At 35.6% G+C, this 24048-nt stretch overlaps 1 protein-coding gene across 2 annotated transcripts in view; it reads left to right on the forward strand.

Annotated features, from left to right (window-relative positions):
* Positions 1-24048, forward strand: part of SPATA7 (spermatogenesis associated 7) — a 44055-nt gene that overhangs the window by 15494 nt on the left and 4513 nt on the right. Inside the window, exons 5-8 of one of the 2 annotated variants that reach the window (XM_062576687.1) lie at positions 7426-7559; positions 18798-19276; positions 21125-21191; positions 22846-22913. In XM_062576687.1, the coding sequence (XP_062432671.1) occupies positions 7426-7559; positions 18798-19276; positions 21125-21191; positions 22846-22913 (748 nt within the window). The remainder of the gene's footprint in view (positions 1-7425; positions 7560-18797; positions 19277-21124; positions 21192-22845; positions 22914-24048) is intronic. The other variant, XM_062576688.1, reaches the window with a different exon arrangement.

Here is a 24048-nt window from a genome sequence, read left to right on the forward strand (position 1 = left end):
GGAAAAAAAGATTTTTAGAGTATTTTCAAACCAATTACTTTCTTTTTTCTTGCTAAAATTGGCACATATAACTTATGCAGGCACAAATGCAATACCAATGTGACTGAATGTCAGGGAATTGTCCACAGTGCAACTGAGATCCAATCAGTGCTTAAAGGGGAAGTTACAGCTTTATTCTCTCAGTAATTCTGTGCCTATCATTGCCTCAGTGGAAGCATATTATTACTTTTTTCTTTTAGTGTTCCTTGCCTTACTGCATTCCATTAGGGTTTCCTTCTCCTCTCTTTGTTGCAAAAAACAAATTTGGGAAGGTTGGGTAGATTTACAGTTTGAAATGCTAAGATTTAACAGCATAAAGAATTGCAAAACAGAATTCATGTAGATAGTATTAAAAAACTTCCCCTAAAAATGTGCTTCGTGTACTGCTAAAATAGCAGGTGAGTATTTCCCTTTGGGGTTGTTGCCATGAATCAGTCATTAGTGTTTAAGAATTAAATATGATACTGTAGTTGGCATTCTCTCTGGACAACTGAATGTGATCTGTCCTTAAAGTGTATTTTGTTTCCACTGTTCTTTTCCCGTTATCTTAGCTGGCAGCAAAGTAGGCAAGCTGCCATGCCACTGAGCTAGCAGTGAACATGTTCTTGTGTATTAGATCAGCTCTATTGACTTAAAATAGTTGTTAAAATCTGAAACTTCTTGAAATGTGAAACTTCTATGTTCAGAATTAGTCCAAGCATGTTGATTGATACCAGTGGCCATTAAAAGTCTGGAGTTGTGAAGTTTGTGCCAGAAAACTTGACAAAAGCCATGCCAAGTAAGACAGCTGCCTGGTTTCTAACAGTACTAACTTTTCAACCCATATGTTTAGAGGTTTTTCCATAAAGCATATTGATAGTACAGCCTGAACCCAGTGATTAGAGTGTTTGGGAATGCAGTTCTCTTTGATACCAAAAAAAAAAATGTATACTGAGAAGATACCCACTAGAAATCTATTTTAGCACTGATGAAACTTGAATGGGGAGGCAGAGGGAAAGGATTCAGACTGATAAGTAAATTTGTTTTTTAAGTTTTGGAGGATAGGTGATTGGTTCAAGTAGGAATATTAATAAATTGTTATTCTTACATAATTCTATGTCTGAATTTGAATTTTCCAGGTGAGCACATACATATTTTGAATTATCCTTCGTACTTTAACACTCCTATAAAAAAGGATAGATCTATGAAAAGCAGGCTTAAGTATTTTATTGTTGCTGCTGTTTTACAGAAATCTTTCACAAAATCTCTCTGCTTCTGATCTTTAACTTTTCTCTTGAGTCTTGTCTGTACACATGCATTTTTGGAAGTGAAAGCTATAAGCAAATAAAGTAAGTCCTTTGAAAGGAAACACTCAGGTAATTCTAACACTTATGTTTTCAGAACTCTTTGTAAAGGTATTTCGGCATGTTTATTGGGTCAGAATTTCTGGAGAGCAAGAAAACCTAATATATCAAGATTTTTATCAGTCTGTACTTCTAACTATAGTAATTTTGATTGCTTTTTACAAAGGTTTTATTTCTTTTTTATGAGAGGTAATAAATTTTAAGAAATGTGTTCAATACATCAGGAAATGCATTTTTCATAGTTTGTGGTTGCAAAAAAAAAAAAAAAATTAGATCAGCTAGTCAGATATCATGAGTTAAGCAGACCAAAATTTCAAACAGTAGTGCTAATATTGAAGCCAGTGTCCAGGCTCAATGTAGTAAAATGGAAGAACAAAAAAGGCTTGTAATCTTGATCTGTAAACATGAAGCAATAGAGGAAACATCGTTTCCCTTTGTAGTTTGTTCCAGTAGTTAACCGTCTTTGTTACTGAAAATGTCTCTGATTTTTAATTGAATTTACCCAGCTTTAACATCTGCCCACTGTTTTTTTTTTTTTTTTTTCATTTTTGTTGTACCTTTTTCCACATTTACTGAAGACCACAAAATACCCGTAGCATACCACAGAAATGGAATAAAATCACGTTTTCCACTTAGTCACAGCATTAGGTTAGCATAGTGCATCTAAGTTGTCCTTGGGGGGGTGGTGCCCCAGTAGTGCCCCTGGACAAAATCTGCTGTCCTAATCCACCTAGAAGCCAGTGTGACCTCTCTGTGGAATACATTGATTGAGGTTTACCTGAGCCGGCTTGGAAGCTTTCTTTACCGTTGGTGCAGCGTTTCACAGTCTCGGTGCGGCAGGCTGCGCGTAGGCTTCTGTATGCTTCATGCTGCCTGCAGAAGTATCTACAAGATGGTATGCGAGTTCCCCATGTGGATCAGAGGTGGATAAATTTGGGATAATCCTGTGCTTCTAGCCTGTTCTGAAATTCCTCTGAAGGATTCATGTCTCACTGCTAGGCTTCATTTCCAAGCTTTAGCAATGGCCGGATTCTGCTATTAGTAGCTTGGCCAAGTAGTATCGTATTTCTTAACTAGATCCACTGGTATAAACACTACTTTTCTGAGTAACATTCAGTTTGATACAAACAAGGCTGGAGGAATCTCTAGCTCTTCATAAATCTTTTGTCACTTTTCTTTATGGTGAGTGCTTCCCTATTTCACAAACAGTGCTGCTAATAACGGATGTGAGGAAGGACTGCAGAACTATGTCTTAGAATCAAAAGAATTGTAATTTCAGTATTAATGCACTTAAATTTAGACTTAAGAGAAACTAGAACTTTGCACCCAAAGACAAAGCTAATTTGACTTTGATGAGATTTTACCTTACATGTTTAAGTAATGATGTACTGGAGATTTGTGCTAATTGAGGTAGGAAGCTGGATAGGAAAAATTCTTATGAAAGGAAGCACTTGCTTATGAAAGTAATTTCAACATCTGATATACTGGACATTTTAATCTATAGTAACTTCAAGGTCAGCAGAAATGAGGATGATGTTTGTACTCTTTTATCTAGGGGAATTTATAAGGGATGTAAATAATATCCAGAACTGTGTTACTTGTAAAAACAGTTGATGTAAAAACACAACAGAGAAATGGTCAGTTTTGGACAATATTTTTGAGATATGCTGTTCTGTAAGCTAAATTCAATTTGAATTTAAGAATATTTTGAAATTAGCATTTTTTTTGTCTGCCAAGCTTTTTTACATCAAAAATAAAATAACTTGAATGGTAACTCCGCCATGATGTGATAAACGTTAACTTAGTGATTTGAATTCAGAGCAAAGGACAACTGTAGAGAATTGGCTGCCTGAGCATGGATATCAGGCCGTGCAAATGAGCAACCCTGACTTGCTGACATGGAGTAACCTTGGAGACACCTTGAAGGACAAGTAATGAGGGAGTAAGAATGAATGCTGTGTAAAAACAGGATGAAGGGGTTGGCGAGACGGGACAGTGAATATGTGGATAGCCAATAGCACAGAGCTTTGTAGCGTGAACTATAGTAGTAAGCCAATTAGATATAGCCAGCTGGATGCTTGAGCGTGTGAACAGCATACGATGGTATATAAGCAGGTTAAGTTGCTGAAATAAACGGATCATATTGCTAGTTCATATTGGGTCGTCTTATGATTCCGCAAGCCCGCCTCCGACAGACAACCATTTACATTTCAAATCATGTTGTCTTTATGTGCGCAGAGCTTTCAAACTGCTTAGGAGTGCGATATATATGATTTTTTATCTTTCTTCCAGGTTTTATAGCATTAATTTTATAATTCTAAGCACTTGCCTGGAAATGTTGCTGCAGCCTAGGCTTGAGGCGAAAAGAATCAAGCCTATAGAGGGAGTGCTCTAACAGAGAATGTTATTATAAAGATATGATCTCTACTTTGTAAGTGTACTCTAAACTTTGTGAAAAGAGTATTTGCTTAGGCAAAAGTATTATTTCTATATTAGATTGATCAACGTTTCATAGATAGTTCTTTAATTTCTAAAATTTGTAGCTTTTCCTATGCTTACCCTCATTGCCAGCAGAATTAACAGAACAAATTCCTGGAGAGGGTGGAATAAGTTATGGAATTCAGTTTCATAGACTCTGAATTTGTCTGAAATACAAAAATCAGTACTTTGTTTATAATTGTTTATATTATTTCTTTACTACATTATAAATCCTTGCGGTGGTTTTCAGCACAACAGTTAATGAGATACATTAAGTCTCTATTAAGGCTTAACTAAGGGACTCATGTAATTTGGATCTCTGAGATGTATGTTATATTCCTATGCATTTCCTTTTTAGAAGAGATGAGATTTTTTTTTTATTTGTAACAAAATATATACATTAATTTGATTTTTTCACATATTTGACTTTACAATTATGGTAGGTTTCTGGAGCCATTGCACAGCTAAAGCTGTTCACAGTGAAATTATTAAGTACTTTGTAATGAATTCGGTTGATATTTACTTCATACTCATCCATGACGGTATGCTAAGGGCAAACTTGTCAAATTCATAGTTTAATTTAACCTCACTGAAAATCAAAGACTCTACACACTTGTGCTTGATTTGAAGCAAAAGACATCTAGGACAGTGAGGAACCTTATCTAATTAACAGATACATTTTTCTCCCTTTTAATACTGCATGTTTCTCCCTGAAAACATTCTTCTCTCTCTTTCTTTGTGTGTTTAATATATTCACAGCTGCAGCACAAACAATTCTATATGGTAGTGTTAAGTATCTTCAGCTCCTAATAGTTGTAATTACACATGTGCCTCAAAGGCACAAGTGCTTCAAAGGTTCAGGCCATTTGTATGATACCATTTTCTGTCTAGCTAAAGCTAAAATGAAAGACTGGATTCTCTAGTTCCTGCTTGGGGAACATGCATGTGAAATAAGGGTAGGTTGGCAGTATACTTTTTCTTGTGCTTTTGCCCTTGTCTTTGTTGCTTGCTGACTGCCTCAGGGCTATCCTAACTTATATCTGGTTGTCTGTTTACCTCTATGTTATCTCTGTTCCCTAAGAATTTCTTGATTCTGGATTTGCTGTTTTATAGTTTTGAGCTTTTACAGCAGATCTAGCCTGAAAATGCTGCCATTGTGCTTTGCACACACCTGCTCTGCCTTGTGGTACCCATGCATGACATTGCGGCCTTGGAACGGACTCTGGCTTAGCTGAGCTGAGCTCAATGTGTTTTTGATGTGAGGCAAAAGATTTACATTTTCCGTGTGGGTGACTGTAGTCCCAGAATGTCATTCTGACAACCAAAGGTAGCATCCTGACATGCTTTGTGTTTTTTGTTTCTGTACACGTAGGCACAAGTCGTGCTTTAGCTGAGAATAATAATGATGACAAACAGTCCTGGAGGTCCACAAAAGTTAGCTTTTAAAGCTTTGAACCCCAATAGTAAAGACAGAGTCTGTCCAGCTATGTTAAATCTCAATCTCAATCCTCTATTACTGAGCTGTGAAAAATCTCACTGTGAAGTATAAACTAAAAAGCAAACAGCAGAATAAGGAGAGCAAAAGAACTTAGCTTTGCATTAATAGTCACAATGCTTCATAGTTGTCCAGAAACTCCACTTAAGTCATGTTGTATAGGTAGAACGGGCAGTAATATTTCAGTAATATTTCAGCTTGTGTTGTCTTAGATGAATCCACTTTCCACCTAAGCACTTGAGTGTAGGCAAATTTCTATTTCAGACATCTACTCACAGTTACAAAATGAGACACTCCTGCTTCTTTATAACTTGTATTTTTGTGTTGTAGAGTTCTGTCATTCATTCACTATGTCTTCCTAGATAGTAATTCAATACTCATTTCAACCGTTTTATTCAAACAATAGGAAAGACTTGCGTTTTTACAGCCTCTCTACAGATACACAAACGCTCTGAGACTGAGTAATTATTTATTTCAAGCACATGAAACTTCTGACCTTTAATTAATTTCTGAGGGTGCTGTGACTTTTAAGACAAAAACAATTAGAAATAATAGTAATTTAGAATAACCACATAATAATAATTTAGTGAAGCAATACAAATATTGAATTTTAATTAATTTAATGGTACAGTATATTTTTTCCTTAAAAATGTATTTTTTATTCAGATTTGTAGTGTTTAGCTTATCTTAACTTTAGCTAATGGCTTTCCAGTACTAAAAGCAACTTTATATTTTAAATACTCTAATGGAATGTGCTGAAGAAGCCAGCAACTGTAAAGCAATTACTTTGTATTTTACATGTCAGTTGTAAGAACTGAAAGAAAGAGAAAGAGGGATTTCCCTGAGGAATATGAGCAAGGATTTTGCATGTGAAAGAATCATTTCTAGTTTAAAAAGGTGCTAAAATGTTTAAGAAAATGAACACACATACTTAAATAATTCATAGAGATTAATTTATCTGTAGAACTGATGTACCCAGATAAATGTATTTTAAAGGTTGATATAAAATTTCCATGAGCTGTAGTCCTTGAATTGTTGGGGTTCTTAGCTATCTAGAGAAATGTACCACACCAATCCACAAAGTTATTTACATTTCCATGCATTACGTGCAGTAATGTAAGTGAAGATTGGGGTCTACCAGAGTACGAGCTAAATATATTACACATCTGAAGAAGGGATTGGTGAAGGCTTTCTGTCTGTGTGTATATGTCATACAAAGTCATATGTCAAAATTATATAGTAACATATGAACTTCAGTTTATGTAAGTGAATGAGAAATCTAGTCAAGAATAAAACAGGTTTCACTGTGCATGCAAACTTCAAACATATGCTTACTTATGTAGGACTTGCTTGTTTCCATTTGGAAATGAAATTATTAATATTTCTGATCAGCCTTTTTTGGATTATTCAGCTTTGTGGATTTCGTCATCTGTAGCACCCCTGTGCTCTCAATATGCAAAAACTTTGTATTATGTTATGCAAGACACCACATGTAGGTGACCAATAGCAAACTTAGAAAATTTACCTGTCTTTCTTTTGGACTCTTCTCTGAGGTTCCTGATGGCACAGACACCTAACTTATCTTCTGTGTTACAGGGACAGTATGAATAAGATCTTGAACTGCAGACTAATGTAAACTGATAAGCTTTTTCCCTCCTCATCTGGCAGTGGCTCTTTTGCAGTGTCTGCCTTCCTTGCTTATGTTCATGGCAAGAACATGCTGTTTTGCAGTGGATTTCTATACTTGGAGGAATCACTGTCTGTTCTTCCATGGTTTGAGCATGAATTTTGTACACAATTTACTGACATTACACATGTTGTTTTTTGCTGAATAGTTGGATGAGAGCACCTAGAATTTCTATGTAGTCTCATAGTAGTTGTGAATTATTGTCTGGCTTCAGCTTCCAGCAAAGTAATTTTTCATAATTGCTGAATGTTTGAAGTGGAACATATCGCAATGGTCCGACTTGCTGAGTGACTGGATACCTATGCAGCATTTTTAAATCATTTATGACAAAAAAAAAAAAAATCCATTTGGATCTGACAAACTTTATTTGTCCCTTTGCTAAGTTGCAGATCAGCAAAGAAGAGAGAAACTGAAAAAGAAGATAGCCAGGCATGAAAAAGAAATGAGTGAGGGTAAAAATGCCTCACGATCCAGCTCAAGAGAGAGTGGAAGGCTGCTGTCATCATCTTTGGGAAAGGTAGATAATTTAATTATCTTTAAAATAGTAGATATCATACTGTAGTACTTTCTTACGTATTTGTTCCTTATGGAAACTATTATGGACTTCCAGGGGACTCCAGGGAGTCCAGACATATTTTTCCGGGAGTTTGGAAAGATTAAGAAAAAAAGCTTATTATGAACTGGCACTTCATTTAAACATTAGTGAAGTAAGTGATTTCAATATCAAGATGCTGCTGTATGTCTAAAAACCTCCCCCACAATGAGTCATAACACAAATCACTTTCTTTCAGAAGGCAAACACCAGAACGTTTTCTTTATTGCTGTATTGAGGAAGATAAACGTTGGCTTAAGGTTTCCTCTTGAGCTATCTGTGCTTCCTGTTTTTCTAGTGTAGCTTTTGTCTCACAGCTGCTCTCTTACTGCTCAGCTGGGGATGTTTTTGAAACATGTATACAGCTCGTGTGCTAATTGTTCTGTGAGTGGGTCACCAGGAGTTCTACATTTATCCTACAAAAGTCTAGGATGTGAGGCAGCAATGACGATGCCCTTAGCTCCTGGGCTGGAGAGGCAGCTCTTGCTGATTGCTTCCCTTTGTAACAGCTGACCAGCACTCCGACAGTGGCTCTGGAGGGAGGGTTAGCATATTTCAAACAGCAGAAAATCAACAAGGAGTGCCATGAAATCTTCCTAGTGTGTGCCCAACACCAAATGCACACCGCAGTCTTCTGACACAGATGGCATGTATCTGGATAAAGTGTGCCTGTGCTAAATTCAAACTCTTGTCACCCTTGAATGCTCTCTTTAGCCTCAGCTGAAATCCCCATGCCACCTCTCTCATTGCAGAGCACCCAGCTGTGAGAACTCCAATCCATTAACTTTTCTAGCAGAATATGAAGGATTTGTTTTTTTTCTTGAATCATCGAAGTCCTCATTTGGAAATTAATTTCATTCATTACCGTAAACTACACCTTCAGACTGCAGTTATTGAAAATAGAAATAATACTTAAATATACATAGATTTCCTTATTTTAGCCAATACTTCATCTAGATATGTGGCATACGTTTCCAAATAATAAATAAATAGCATGAATGAATTATTTTATCCTATTCATTACTGTAAAGGAGGAATTGCAACTTAAGGAAGACTGCTACTTTAATTATGTTGATTTTTAACATCAGATGCTTCATATCTGTAGAACTATATTAAATTTCCACATAATGCAGAAAACTTATCAATAGGTTCTGCGTGTCTGTTTTATGTAGCAGGCAATTTGAACATGACCTTATTGGAATGTAAAGAAATACTGCTTTGAAATTCAGTGCATAGCTCTTAGTTATGGTTGAAGGCCTGTATAAAAAAAAGGGAGAAGATGTCATACGTAAAATGGCAAGATATTTTTTAATATCACCATTTTTCTCCTTCCACATTATTTTCTGCGTATTAACAGGTATTTTGGGGGGGAGCTGGGAAGCAGAAGGCAGTCTCTTACATTGTTTCATGGCACAACCAATTAGTGTGCTTGAAAGGTATCTAATTACTAGATAAATTCTGAGGTATTAGAATGAAAAGATGCAAGTGTGGTCTTTGATATAGAAATAGAACAAATTGTTACTCTTTTCCTTTCTTTTAATCAATTCCAAAGCAAGGTCTTTATAAAATAATATCTGTCCCAGTTCTGCTAATTACTTACAGGTAACTTATAGCCTTCCCATCAACATTTGTCTTGAAAGTGTAGGTTCTGTTGTGTCGACAGAAACTACATTTTTCTCTCTTCTGGCTAGTCACAGAGTGTAATTCAGCAAACTATAGGTTTAGCTGTGCATATCAAGGTATCAATAGACAAGTGTACTTTAAAAAGTGATCTTGGAAGACTTACCAATTCAGTGCTGGACAACACATAGAAAGTAATGTGTTCTTTTAGATGAAATATTTCATTTGTCTCCCTGTAGGTATTTTTTAAATTTTACATCTACAAATAATAGTCTTCACTAAAATACTGTTTGGTACTATGTTAGTCAAATTATTAACATTTATATTGCTTGTTTTGCAAAATATTTTTCACTGGAGTATAAACAAAAGCATTAGTGAGTGAAAATCTCTTGGTGGGCCTTCTGGTAGAAAGGTGGGTAGTGGGAGTAATTGTGTTGTTGTGTTTCTGTGACAAAAATGAAGTCAAATGAAGCTTTGCTTCGTTTGTCAAAAAATGTTCTGATTTTTGTGTGCATGTTGTTAAACCAACAGAGAATTCTACTTCATTGATCAGATGTCTTCTAATGCATTGTTAAAGTGATTTAGTCATTCTAAATTTATGTCTTTAGCCATCAGAATATATCAGTGGTTCACAGTTACGAAAAGAAATTCTGAAGCTACCTATTAAAGCCTATGATAATATAGAGAATATTTGCCACAGAGAGTAATCACACTACTGATATCACTATTGTCATTAGGAAAAAACTGATCAAATACATCCTCTGTTTGTGGAACTGCTCCAAAAATAGTATTCTTGAATTAGAAGGTTCCAGGGATGGAATGAGACTCAGAACAAATCTGAAGAGATTAATTTTGGAACACTCCAGATTTCCAAAGAGGTGCTCATTGCAGAATGTGATTCTGTACTTAATAAGCATTTGATAACATTATAGGAGGAATGTAAGAAATAAAATACAAGTAGAATGTTCCTGGCTTTGCCATCATTACATTAAAACAAGAATACAAAAGCTAAAGTCATGGCTTTCATAATGCATAACTTCTTGCCTAATAAAGTGTGACTCTTGTAAAATGTATAGCAAACTAAGAGAAACATATATATGTAATAATCCTTGTAACTCTGGCAAGGTCAATGCCTGAATGGATTATAGGCTATATATATGCTAACTAGCTTTGATTTATGCACCTGACTTTCTGTTTTCAAAAAGCTTCATTCATTAGCATTCAATTTTTATACATCCTGATAAGTCTGATATCTTCCTCATTCTTCATTTTTCAGAGTTGCATTTGTTATTATTTAATGCTTCAGTAGAGCACAGAAACTGTTTTCAGTTGTGCTTTGTGCATGGTAAAAAGAGATAACTAGGAGACTGATTACCTGTAACTTTTTTTGTACCTGACTGGACTGCTCTTTGACTGTTTAAAAAAGATAAACAATAAATTCTTTACCAGTAATATCTAGTTATAAATGGAAGTTACTGTAATATGGGAGTCTGCTATGGTATGTAATGAACTTATTTCTACTGCACTTACCTAAGTTTCATGACAGACTTTCATTACAATCACTGAATTTTTGAAAAAATATTTAGATCATTGCAATAAAAAGTTGTTCCACCTAGAGCTGTGGGTTAAAATGCAGTAGATGTTTGTGGTGCACCATGCATTTCCCTATGTTTAGCAGGACACCCTAAGTGTGGTACGTTAGCCGGGAGACTGATCTTAACATGGCACAATGGAGCAATCTCTTGATGGGATCACTTGCAACTAAATTACTTCAAGGGCATAGTTTATTTCTCACAGTTAAGCAGAAGGTTGAGGAAAGCACAAAGTGTACTAGGAACAGCTTTACTTCTCTTCTGCTTGCCTTTTCTTTCCATGGAACATAATAAAGATGATTGACAGTTATGTGTGAAAGTTAATCAAAATAGCATGATAAACTGTGGATACTGATGCTGAAAGGGCTGCTCACATTGTGTCTGTGTGTGTTCATGAATATAAATTTTTTTAAACATTATTTAGTGTCTTATTTAGACTGAAAAGATTGAGGATAAATAAATTATGTGTCTATTGGTGTCCAAACATTCATTTGTCTATGCACTAGATGAAGTGTATATACTACTTTTTTAATGAACTACTTGAAGTGGCTTTCTCACAATGTAAAAGGCAGCATCTGAGAAATACTATGTAATCTGTGCGTAGAATACCACCAGAGTATAGTCTTCCTGAGGAGGAAATACAGCTGCCAGGAGCAGGAAGTGGTGCTCACATAAAATTGTAGATTCATAATTTTTATTTTTCTGCACAAAGATGATTTTGGTTTTTAAGCATTCTCCTCAGTGATTCAATAAAATTGCATGAAGCGCAATATGACTTGCCTCTGAAGCAAAAAAAAACCTGGACTGAGCTGGCTATGAGTGAAGTCTCTGGTTCGAGCGAGACTCTGTATTTCACATCATGTGTTCAGGTAGTCCTATTAATAGGTATTTCTGACTGCTAAAGAAGTTTTTTTTAATTTATCAATGTCAAAAGTCAGCTGAAAGGAGACTCCTCCTTTGAAGAGTAAATTTTCTCTTCTAACCATTTTAAGTACAATCATAGAATGGTTGAGGTTGAAAAGGGACCTCTGGAGATCCTCTAGTCCAACCCCTCTGCTCAAACAGGGTCACCTAGACCTATTAGACAGGGTTGCATCCAGGTGGGTTTTGAATATCTCCAGAGAAGGAAATTCTACAACCTCTCTGGGCGACTTGTTCCAGTGCTCTGTCACTCTCACAGTAAAGAAATTCCTCCTCATACTCAGGTGGAACTTCCTGTGGTTCAGTTTTTGTGCCTGTTGCCTCTTGTCCTTTTGCATGGCACCACTGAAAAGAGTTTGTCCCCATCCCCTTGACACCCTCCCTTCAGATACTTATACACATTGATGAGATCCCCCCTCAGTCTTCTCTTCCCCAGGCTAAACAGGCCCAGCTCTTCCAGACTTTCTGCATGAGACAGATGCTTCAGGCCTCTGATCATTTTTGTAGCCCTTAGACAGCCACTTACCAGAGGAGAATCACTTGATCAAGTTTTCCATTTTCAACTATTTTCACAACTTTTCCTGAAAGGTTGATTAATGTCTAATGTGGATTTTGCTGAGCTATGTAACACAGTTACAGAATGAAAGTCTTGACAATCTACTTGTGCAGGTGAAATAAATTTTTCGGTCTCCATTGTTAAGTTTGACTGCAGCGTGCATGCATGGCTGTGAGAATTACAACTCAAATGCCTTGTGTTTAAACATTTTTTACACTGTTATTAATGTTCTGAAGATGAAGTATGCATGAATTAGTTCTGTCAGAGTGAAATATGTAAGCAACTAAATAAAGCAGAAGTGCCTTCTAAGCATCAAAGAAAAATCTTATGTATTCATTGTTCAGTACGGATTTCCTTTCTAGCTTCATAGTAACAGTCACTTCTTCATACTATCTTGAATTAATACATTTCCATATACAGATTCAGTAACATCTCTTCTTAATAATATCAGGCCAGCAGACTACTTGATTAAAGTAGGAATGTATCGAATTATAGGATTGACTATCACAAAAAAGAAAGAATGTAGCAATACAAATCCGAATGAGCAAAACGGTTATTATCGATGCCAATATGCAGACCAATTATATTCATATTGATCTTGCTCATTCACAAGTTTGTGTGAATTTTCTGTCCTGCCTTTTTCACTTCTTAAAATGCAAGGGGTTATGAGAGCAGCAACTGTAAAGAATGCTGGTCATCTCAAGCCAAAAGAATCAGAAGTTCATATATTACAAAATTGCAGCTATTGTCTTGCAACAGCAGAGTTCTCAAAGTGTCCCTATGATTTCATTATATGACAGTAGATGTACTATTCTATTTGAAAACCTGTTCATACAAAAAAAGATAATTTCAAGTACTGAATTCATCTTACTGTAACTTCAGTGGCCCCAGTAAGAGGGGCATTTAGATCTTTTCTGTGAAAATATATTTAGCAAGCTTTCATTTGTAAGCTTGATTTTTACAAGGCAGCTGATATCTCAGTGACTTTTGAGTTGAGAAACTAAACTTCTAGAAAATAAAAATAATGTAGAGATGAATCTGGATTTTTACTCTACATTATTTATCTTGCCCATCATTTGACAGCCTCATGCTTTGATCTGTTTTGACTGAACCTCCCCTTCTACAGAAACTTGCTGCAAGTAATAGTCCATCTATCACAGTTTTGTGACTAATAAAATGTAGGCATAAATGTGTAATTTCTGAACCATTTTATGGGGTTATTATTAAGAAATTATATCACTGAGAAAATTTGTATCTTTTAAAACACACTCGAGTTGATTGAATCAACAGAATGGAACATAACTTGGACAGTAAGAAAGGTGGTAAGATTATTGACTTCAAATTATATCACATCATTTTTTCTAGTGATAAAATCCAGAGCTATGGTGCTTCCATGGAATTAAAATCTGTTTAATTTTATCTGAAGAATAGAGTTAAAAATCCTTCAATCTGTGTTACCACATATTTATAGGCATCTTCTGTGTATTGATGGGCATACTTTTATCTTTCTTTTCTTTCCAACTGATCATCTAGTGTTTTTGTAGATAGAGCTGAAAGAAGAAAATGATTATACTTGCTTACAGTTAGGTTTCCTGCACAAAAAGAGGAGTACAAGTAATTTTCTGAAACCTTGGTTGCAGGCAAACAGCATTATCTGACTCTGTAAAATCTTTTTGAAGTCACCAATGTAGTTCCTGTTCCTAATATTATTTCTTTGTGTGCCCAGTGGCTGTACTGCCCAGCTGTTCAGGCAATAAGGGTTTATCCCAGGGTAACAGTTTCAGAACACCTTCTTTCTCAGTGCATCTCAAGAAGGACATTAATACAGCTGTAGTTTGCAGTTCCAGTGTCTAGTTATGACCTTAGCTACTTCATCCTACAATGTAGTGAAGAAGCAGAAAAAAAGAATTGCCTTGAGCTTCTTCAAGAATAAGGAAAGTTTAAAATTAGAGTATTGCCATATTTCCCCTCTTCCTTTTGTTTTGGATCCAAGGAACAGAACAACTGTCTCATAGCCCATAACAACATGAAAACTCTTTATTATTTTGGATATTGTGTGGTACCAGTCCTCAAATAGTAAGAAATACTTCTAAAGTCTGATTTATAATGCAGCTCCATGAACTATTTTAATACTTGAGAGAAAATATATACTTTAAAAATTGAGCTGTTTATGATACAAACAAAGGGGTATGGAATTTGCTTCTCAAAACATCTATATACGTGAATTCCAAAACTTTTCCAGTCTTATCTGTGCTAAGCTACCATTGCAACTACTTTATATGCAAACAATTACACTGATAAGCCTTATTATACTGCTTGCTAACACAGGCATTTGTCTAGCATTGTTACTGCAAGTTATCGGTTCAGCACTTAATTATGCTGTAGTAGTAAAATTAAGTTGACTCACATGAGACACCATCAGGAACAGCTTATTTCAGCTCAGCTGGCTAAAAATATTAGCGCTTTGCTTTAGGCATCAGCACATATGCACATTTTTGGGTACTGTTATAACATAGATAGGTCTTAGTGATTTGGGAGAAAATTTTTGTGTGGGAAGATGAAGGAAATATGCATGGCAGCAGTGTGTTCTGTTATTTAACTTTTGTGTTGAACAAACAGAATTTTTTATTATTTCTCTTCATATTTCTCATATTTACAGCCTGGCACAAGATGTTTATTCATCATCCTTAGTTTTCTTTTAAAATATCAAGCAGTTCTGAAAGGGAAAAAAGGAATAATGTAGATTCAATTACTAAGAGTAGCAGAGTTATGAGAAAATGCATCATATATAGCAAAAGTCATACTGCTTGTAGCTTTTGAAAACACCTTTTTTAAAAAATTGAACGAGTAGAACGTCTACATATATTTAGTAGCAGTAGTATGTACATCTATAAACATACAGTTTTTATGCACTAAATATATATGTAGAAAATAATAGTATATTTAGGTAAAGTTAGGCCTTTTCTAGGTCTAATATGTAGTTGTATGGTGTTTATATGCTTCTGAATTTTCAAGAAATGTACAAGAATTTCCAAGTTTCTCTTTTTTCTTTTTTTCCCTCCCCACAACAGGAGACTTCAAAAACCTCACAACTACTGTGGATTATCTTGGAAATTTCCCACAAGTACTTTCTTTTGCTCCTTTTGTGGGTGGTCAGTCCCTTAACACCTCTGTGGTGGTGAAGATCACACATTTCTCCTTTAATCCACATCTTAATTACTTGACTGTTTTCAAACAGTGAAGAGTTCTTGAGGATTTTCTCCAGGTTTCTCTTGCATTCAGTCTATAAAGATCCACAGGAAAACCATTGAATCCATTCTTGTGTGATTGCCTCTCATAAAATAATTCTCACATGGATTAGCTACAAGACCAGGATAGGTAACTGGTAAAGCTTTACAATTCACAATTAATGTAGTGTGTCATAAATAGATGTCCTCCCAGCATATGTTTAAGTGGCTTTCTGTAAAGGAGCTCATCCTTCAATGACTTTAATAATGTAACACTACAGTTTTAACTGTTTAAGAGCAGCATAATGCAAAGATGAATGGAACACAATTTGCTATATAAATGTGTTTATTTTTCTCCATTTTTGATCACTTCAAATCTTTATGCATGCCATATGTGCTATATAAGTTTCACCATATTTATTCTGATGGTGGAAGCATATCAAGAAGTTAATTTCTGTATTATCTGAACCTAAACTGTAGGTTTTGTTGGTGGTGGTTTTTTTTTTTAAAAAAAAAAAAAAAAAAGTCTGGTCTTTAGTTGGATTTTCTTCTCAGACAGAAGATATACCCTTCTATTTGTATAGATTCATTTATATCTTACATCATTTAGTGAAGTGGTTGTTGTGGAGCTGTATGCACTGCCTGAGTGTAAGGAACAATAAAATCATTATTTTAAAAAGCCTCAGTAGTTAGCTAGTTAAAAATGAACGGAACTGATTTGGATTTGTTAGTTCTTGGTTCTGAATTGGGTTTTGTTAGTTGTTATTTTAGTTTAGCTGTTATTTTGTCTTTTATTATAGTGATTGCATAGGGTGCAATGAGATTTTCCAGAATAACTCTATCCTCACAGCTTCTCTCCCTCACTCTTCCAGGACCTAAGTGCAAACGCTGTCTCTTGGAGTTATACTGCTAAGCAGTTTGAGTACACACAGTATGAGTCATCTCTTCTCCATCATATAGTTGTATGTAATAGAACTTGTATTGCATTTAATAGTTATATATAAGGACAAAATGTTTGTTTATACAAAATTTTGCTTATAATTAGGTTTCTGGTTTCATTTTCTAACTCTGCAGTATGACTGTCCTTGGAAATCCTAAAATGTCTTATATTCACTGATGAACAGAATTGCCAGTGGCTGGTGGTATTCTAAGATCAATTCATCTCAAGGGATGTAGGAAAAGAATATACAAGAGTTATCATGTTAAGATGTTTCTGAAATTTTCACGGGCACAATGTAAGCACATTTACCAGCACACATTCACTGTCCAAATATTTATGCTTTGAATTTGCAAATTTTGTAAAATTCTCTTAGGACAGATATAAAATTTCTTTCTGTTGATCTGCTCTTTATCATTTTAGCAAAAAAAAAAGAAGAAAGAAAGCTTCAATTGTTTCTTAGATTTAACTGTGTTTCTATCTTACTTGTCTTTGCCACACTGTCACAATACAATTCAGGAATAATATTGAATTTTTAATCATTAAGATTTTTTTAAGAAAACAGAAAAAACAACATTGTCCTTCCAAGGTCATTATTCTTTCACCTCTCTTAATGATAGAATCAGTTTTCAGATTTTAGTTTTAGGCTATCCATTGTTTTTTATCTCTGGTATTAATGCATCCTTTCTTATTAGACTCAGCCCTACTAAAATTGAACTTGTTGGAAAATTCCTCATGGCCTTCTGTAGGACAGAATAATGGTCTTAGTCATTACTGCTCACTAGTATACTTGGCTTTCTCCTTATAAATCATTCTCAAGACTAGTTGCAGTCCTTCATTCCACTAAATTTTAGCTTACACGAGACTTTAAAAAATATGCACGGGTGAGCTTTTAGTGTAAGGTTTCCTGTTTTGTTTTGATTTTGTTATCCATGTCAGTGAGATTTGCTGGTATAGTGTTAATTCCCAGTATCCTATGCCAAACACAGTGCACATTGTTACAGAAAGCTGCAATTAGGCATTCTTAACACCTGGACTTAAACCTGCATGTAAAATAAAATAGACTGAGATTTTACTTCTTTTTGGTGAGGAGTGGGCTAGTTAACTACAGTTTCAGTGTGAACCATATATTGTCTACACCTTACTGCAGTAATACTACTACTGACTAATAGTTTGTCTCTGTTGGTTTGTTGTCTAACTAGTGTCCTTTTAACTGTTTCCTTGGAAGTAATATTGTAATTGAATATGAATTTTCTTTTAAGAACTGAAGTGCATTTTTGAACTCAAATCTATTGATTAGTTTAGAAGCAGGTGCAGTAATACCTTTTCTGCAGTATCGCCTGAAATTCAGTATAGTCTGCTTGTAAGCCCAGCAGGTTGTTTCTGTCCTGTTGAACTGCAGTAAGCTAAGAGCTTGCCCTGTTGGCTTTTGGTAGTGTTAGAAGGGAATTTATACAGCTGCCTAAGTACCTGTTGGGTTGAGAAACCCAAAGGAGAACAGGATAGAAACATGACTGGCTCTGCTGGATTGCATTAGGGTTATTTCTATTATCATAGCAATTAGGATATTCCTCATGGAGCAGGATTCCATTATGCAAGGTATGATCCTGTACCTGCAAAGCCCTATCAAAGATAGGCAACTCACACCTAGAAGATGAAGAGGGACATACTGACAATGAGCAGCTAGTTATGGTTTTCTTATTCTGTGTCCTAAACCACATTGCAATAGTTTTCTTATTGGTCTAAGTTGCATCAGAGAGCAGTGCTCCTTACAGAATGTACATTTTGCAAAGATAACTGGTGTGTGATATGCTGATAAGATTTGGAGAGAGAGGCACCAACTCCACAAAAGAACACTTACAAAAGAATCTTCATAGTATGAACTACTCAGCAGGATTATTGTGGATGATGTCTTTTAACTTACTTGCATGGGTAGTACACAGAGAGTGTATCCAGATAAAATAATCTGCCTCAGTGCATTGATTATTAGTTCCTCGACTTTAAAAAATCTATAGAGCTTTTGGACAAAAATGATTGACACTTCTGGTTTGATATAGCCATCAATATTTTATTACAAAGCACCCATGTTTTGATACTGAAGCAAACCATTTTCTTATAGCCCTCTTTCCAATGATTAGGTGTTAAAATCTGTTAGCACTGAAGCTACTCTGGAAGCAGTTTGACATTACAAAAATGGAAAATCTTTTCATAGAAAATACTTCCAAGTTCCAACAATAATAGCTCTGAGCACCAACTTGAGCAAAGTGGGAAACTTGCAGAACAATCAAATCTTGTTTTAATTTTTTCTAGAGTTCCTTAGAAGCAGAAGACAATGACCGTCTCTTCCCCTGCGCCCAGCGGGCACAGTACTTGCCTAGAGCACTGTCACCTCCTGATGAGCACGGCTTGGTTCGCTCCAGTCCTGTAAAATATGCCAGAAAAGATTCTCGGAATACATCTAATGCCTCTGACTCAAACTCAAGTGTCAGTACCTCAGGTCCACTAAGAAAACACTCTGGAGTTTCATGCAGTTGCTCTTCTAATAGTTTTGTTGGCATCAGTCATTCCCAGAGACGTCAAGAAACTAACTCCAAAGTATACAGCAGGGATCTTCTAGACAGGCACTCTGACTTCTTTACTGATAGCCGGAAGCCTTTTACTCCACGCACCTTAATATCAGATGCTAAATCTTTCCTGTCACAGTACAGGTATTACACTCCTGCTCGAAGGAAAAGGAAAAATCACTGTAAGCAGCAGGTGGATGCTGAAACACAGACTGATGTAATCAGGTACAGAGATTAAAACCTTATTTTGAAATTGTGGAATTTAGCTGTTACCATAACAGAATCTTCATAAAAGCAACAAATTTTGCTTTCGTTTGTATGCAGCTAAAGCCAGAAAAATTATTCTGAAATTATTCCAGAATATACAATTTTTTTTTTGCTGGCATATTTTGCTGTCTTCTATCTGGTCAATTAGTTTCATCTATAGAAGTTAAGTCAGACACAAAATGCCACTAAATCCAAACTGTGGGATCCCACATCCACTGGAGAGAGTCATTCTTTCTCTCTTTTCTTTTCTCTACTATCCCTGGTTTGTTTTGGGCTTTCTGTCTTCTAAAGAATTACCACTGTTAGCATATAAGTCTTCCTTGCATTGCCCCTATATATATACTTTCCAATTCATTAATTAATACCTAATGCAAAGATCCTGATTTTTTTTTTACTCTTGAGTATATCTCTTCATTGACTTTTTATTATTTAAATGCCTTAAGAGGTATGCTGTGTGACATATTTTATACAAAGTTTATGTCTTCCTCTTGCATTGAACTTAGTAAATTAAAGATTTTTAGTTTTGTTTTGTTTTTTATGATGGTACTTCATAAAGAGATATCTTTTGTGCCCTTGCTGCCTGCTTGTCTAACTCTCTTTGTCCTTGCACAAAGCAGGACACCTTGATTCTAGACCAATTGCAGCTGCAGGGGCAGCAGATATCAAACCTAAGAGATTATCTTGCCACTAGAATATAAGCCAGTTTGGTTATACTCTGACTGAAACTATACTCGTGTGCAAAAAGAATCACAAAAGAAGACAAAAAAAACTGTCTCTGCATTGTGATGAAGAGAAAATTTCTGCTCTCAAGACTGTTAGTGGAAAAAAACAGAGTATTTTAACTCTTAGGGGATTAAGGCTATTGTGTGTGAATTGGACAACACTCTCAAGATCTCTCTCAGCAATCCACCATAAAAAAAAAATCAAACATAACATTCTTTTGCTTGTTCAGACAGCTATAGGTTGCAATTTTCAGAGGATTCTGAGATCTTAGTAGATGAAGTTTCTTCCTGAAGTTTCTAATATGTGGAAAGGAGTGGATTTTAAACATACTCTTTGCTTAGCCTTTCCCATTAACTAGATAATTGTACCATATCTTTAAGTAAGCAAAAAGTATTAAAGATCTTTAAATGGAATATTTTTATAAAATGTACTGAACTGTTAGTAACTGAATCTGTTTGTGTGGACTAGTGGATCAAGATTTTTTATATTATTCAGTGTAAGTACCTTGATGCTAGCTTTTCATGATCTTAGTTGTTGTTCTTGAAAGTGTTAACTATTTTTTTAATGTGAATTATTCTTTTTCTTGGGCAGTGGAGCTTGTGTAAAATATGTAAGTTAACTTTTTGTTTGGGATTCCTCCATGTTGGACTAAGTAGACATTCAAAACCTCCATTTAAATTTATTTTATTCCATCTGTTCTGAATTTCATAGGACCAGAATTTCAATAACTTATGCTCCATGTTGCAATTGTTCGTTTTCTGGCTGTTGGTCACATACTTGCCTACTGCATCTTCATTCCCAACTCTGAACAATTATTTTGTAACATTGCAACAATGTAGCCAGATAATGGATTTGGATCACCAATGTGTGGCTATTGTCATTACTCAAAATTAACTTTAACTTTTTATTATGTGGATGGAGTCTGGCTGAAATTTTCTATATTGCCCAAGACATTTTAGTGGTAGGCCCCTTTCAAATTGATGGGAACTGAATGTCTGAATTCCCATGGTGGTACTGAAATTCTCAACCTCCATATTTTGTAAGTGACTTCTTAGAGAGCTAATACATCTCAAAATTTTGTAGCTTTCCCTCTGCAGACAAAGCCTCTGAGAGAAAAGTTACGATTGAACGTCCGAAGATCGCAGTGAAGGTAATACGAGCATGATCTATCAGTCATCTGAATACTCTTACCACACCCTTCATCATCATTTTGGAGTATATATTTAATCTCTGCCACAACAGCATGCAATTGAATTAAATTTCCTTTTTTTTTTGTTTTTGATTATCATCAGATGAATTATTTATTTGGAGGGGGAGGTAATTTCAAAAGAATGAGATGAAACAGTAAGAAAAAATATTGGGGCATATGAAGAGATTTTAAAATACCACATTTTTTTTTTAAGTTTTTGTTTTGTAGAATTCTACAAATGTACTAATATGCTCAGATACCTGATAAGGGTATATGCATTATTTTTCAGTAAAGGAAGGTGCCCTATCTGAAGGATTCTTTCTTTATTTTTACATTGGATAGATCATATAAATAACTCTGTGCAGAGGAACTAGAATTCAGGAATCCCTTCCCTTGAGGAAGCACCCAAACCAGTGGGCAATGAAGTTTTGCTGTTTTCCTTCTATCATGCTTAATGTATCTGGAATTCTCTAATGAACAAACGCACTACTTCAAATTCTACCTGCTCCTAATAACAGGTCTTTGGACTGTCACAGATATTTTTGCGTCTGTCATTTTGACTTGTATGTCTAAGTGTTGTGGCATTTGAACACAGTTGTTTAGTTATTTGGCCTTTCAGAGATTATCTTAGTATGCGATGTTTTTGCATTATTAAATCTTAAAGATGAAATGGAATGCCATCATCTTTGGGAGAGGAGCATGCAAACGACATGAAATATTTCTTAGGTTTCGAATCTGAGGAAACTTTGATTTAATTTGTACCCATTCTTGTATACAAGAGTTCGATCAGAAGTTAGGTTCTTATTTTGTGCTTTATCTTGTAGCTAGTGTACAGACAATATGTTCTTAATGAACAGTCCTAGCAAACATAAGAAAGAGAATGACTTTAATAACTAGAGAATTTCTTCATGAAGGGCTGTAAGTTCAGACTCCTCATGTCTTTGGCTTAATAAAGCAAATAATTGTTTTATTCTTTTGAGGCAAGGGGTAAGAGATAATATGTATTTATAGCTTTGCTGAAAATAGAACAGTGGCTGAACCTGAACTGATCTACATCTGCAGCTGACCTCATTAAAAGTTAAATGATTAGTCAGGAGGCTTCATTCCAATTCCATGAAGAACTTTGCATTTCAGAATTGTCACATTTGACTTTACTTTGGCTGTTGTAAAAGCTACAACAGTAAGTCGTGCAGCTTTATTGGCCTTTTCAGGGTATTATCATTTAAAATGTAGGCAGTCAGCAACTTTACCTTCCACCTGTTTTGTCCTAGCAGCTCGAGAGATGTGATTTAGACTGCCAGTTCTTGTTTCTGCATACTGAATTTTATTCTTGTTGCTGACATGACGCCCTCTGGGTTTTAGAGAAATCTTTAACTTTGACCTTGATTTGTCAGGGGAGAAATCTTACACAGCTCCCATTGCCACTGCTTAAAATTTTAGATGTTTGTCAATGCTGATGACCCTTTGCTGCCATGTGTCTCAGTTTACACAAAGTTTCTCATAAAAGATGCAAGATGTGTAGAATTGCTCAATTGCACACAGTTATTAGGTTAACTTTGATGGTAAGATTTGCTATGTATTTGCACTGCTAATAAAGATCTTATCTCTGTTGTAGGCTGAAGATGAAAGACATACTGTGGATAAGCCTGAGAGAACATCCACATTTCAGTACTCTTTCCCAAGGTGCCTGATTTACAGTAGGAAGAAATATGTGAAACATTCCTTATTGCTTTCCATACAGCTCGGTCTTAGGTCTATAAGCCATCGTGGCCATTTCTCTCTATAAGTCTCTTCTCATAGGACTTTTATTTGTTTGTAGTTTAATGGTCTTTCACACCTTCAAAATTTACAGTTTTCTTATGATCAAGTTCCACTGTGAAGCCAATTAAGAAAAAGAGGTCTAAAATGTGTGAATATTTCTTTTTGTCAAGAGCAAGACTGAGGAAAAGTTAACAGAGATGTTAGTTCTGACCATATATTTGCGCTTACAAACGATATATTTCTTAACACAGTTTTACAATTAAATATTGGATTGGCATACCTTCATACTTGTCATGAAGACATCCAGTCTTCTGAATTTGAAATCTTCCTGAGTCAGAGGCCAGAGGCATTTCCCATATTTTTTTCTGAAGCTGTAACACTGTGCATTAGAATAATGTGTAAAATGCATGAATAGTGTTGGCGATGAGGCCGGAACCCAGGGCTCCCAACCAGTTCTCCTCCCTGCTGAGCTAATTGGCCACCTTGCTGATTTGCTCTCGGGCCTTCCCACACAAAGCCGTACAGCATGCTTTTACATGCATGACTTGAGTATTCTTCTGCAAGATGGTCCACGGAGATTTTAATTTCAGGTTGAAGAAAGGAATTGAATCTAGATCTCCCACTTCCTGAGAAACTAACACAAACTCCTCTGTTTCTGAAGGAACAATACAAATACATAAGGAAGTGGCATCAAGAGCCCAGTTTCCCTTAGGTACAGCAGTGCAGACCTGAATTAAAGAAGCCCTAACTCCATTTTTTAAAACTCCATATGGTGTAAAGATAAAACTGTCACAGTCCCTTTATGGACCTGTGCCAAAGATTAGTACTGGTGCTTTCATCTTCCCTTTTTCTGCTTTTTACAGTCCTATCTTCCTTTGTGTATGTCAGCACTTGGTGGTATGATCTTTGTTTTTCTGTACACTAGGTATGTTAAATGCTCTAGACCTTCATATACATATGATTGGTGTTTTGTACAGTAGAGCAGCTGGTTTGCAGCCTAGCTGTCACTAACTAGTCATCTGTCATCTGCTACAGGGACAAAGGAATAAATACCTAC

Source organism: Rhea pennata, chromosome 5 (genome assembly GCF_028389875.1).
Source record: "Rhea pennata isolate bPtePen1 chromosome 5, bPtePen1.pri, whole genome shotgun sequence".
Taxonomy (NCBI): Eukaryota; Metazoa; Chordata; class Aves; order Rheiformes; family Rheidae; genus Rhea; species Rhea pennata.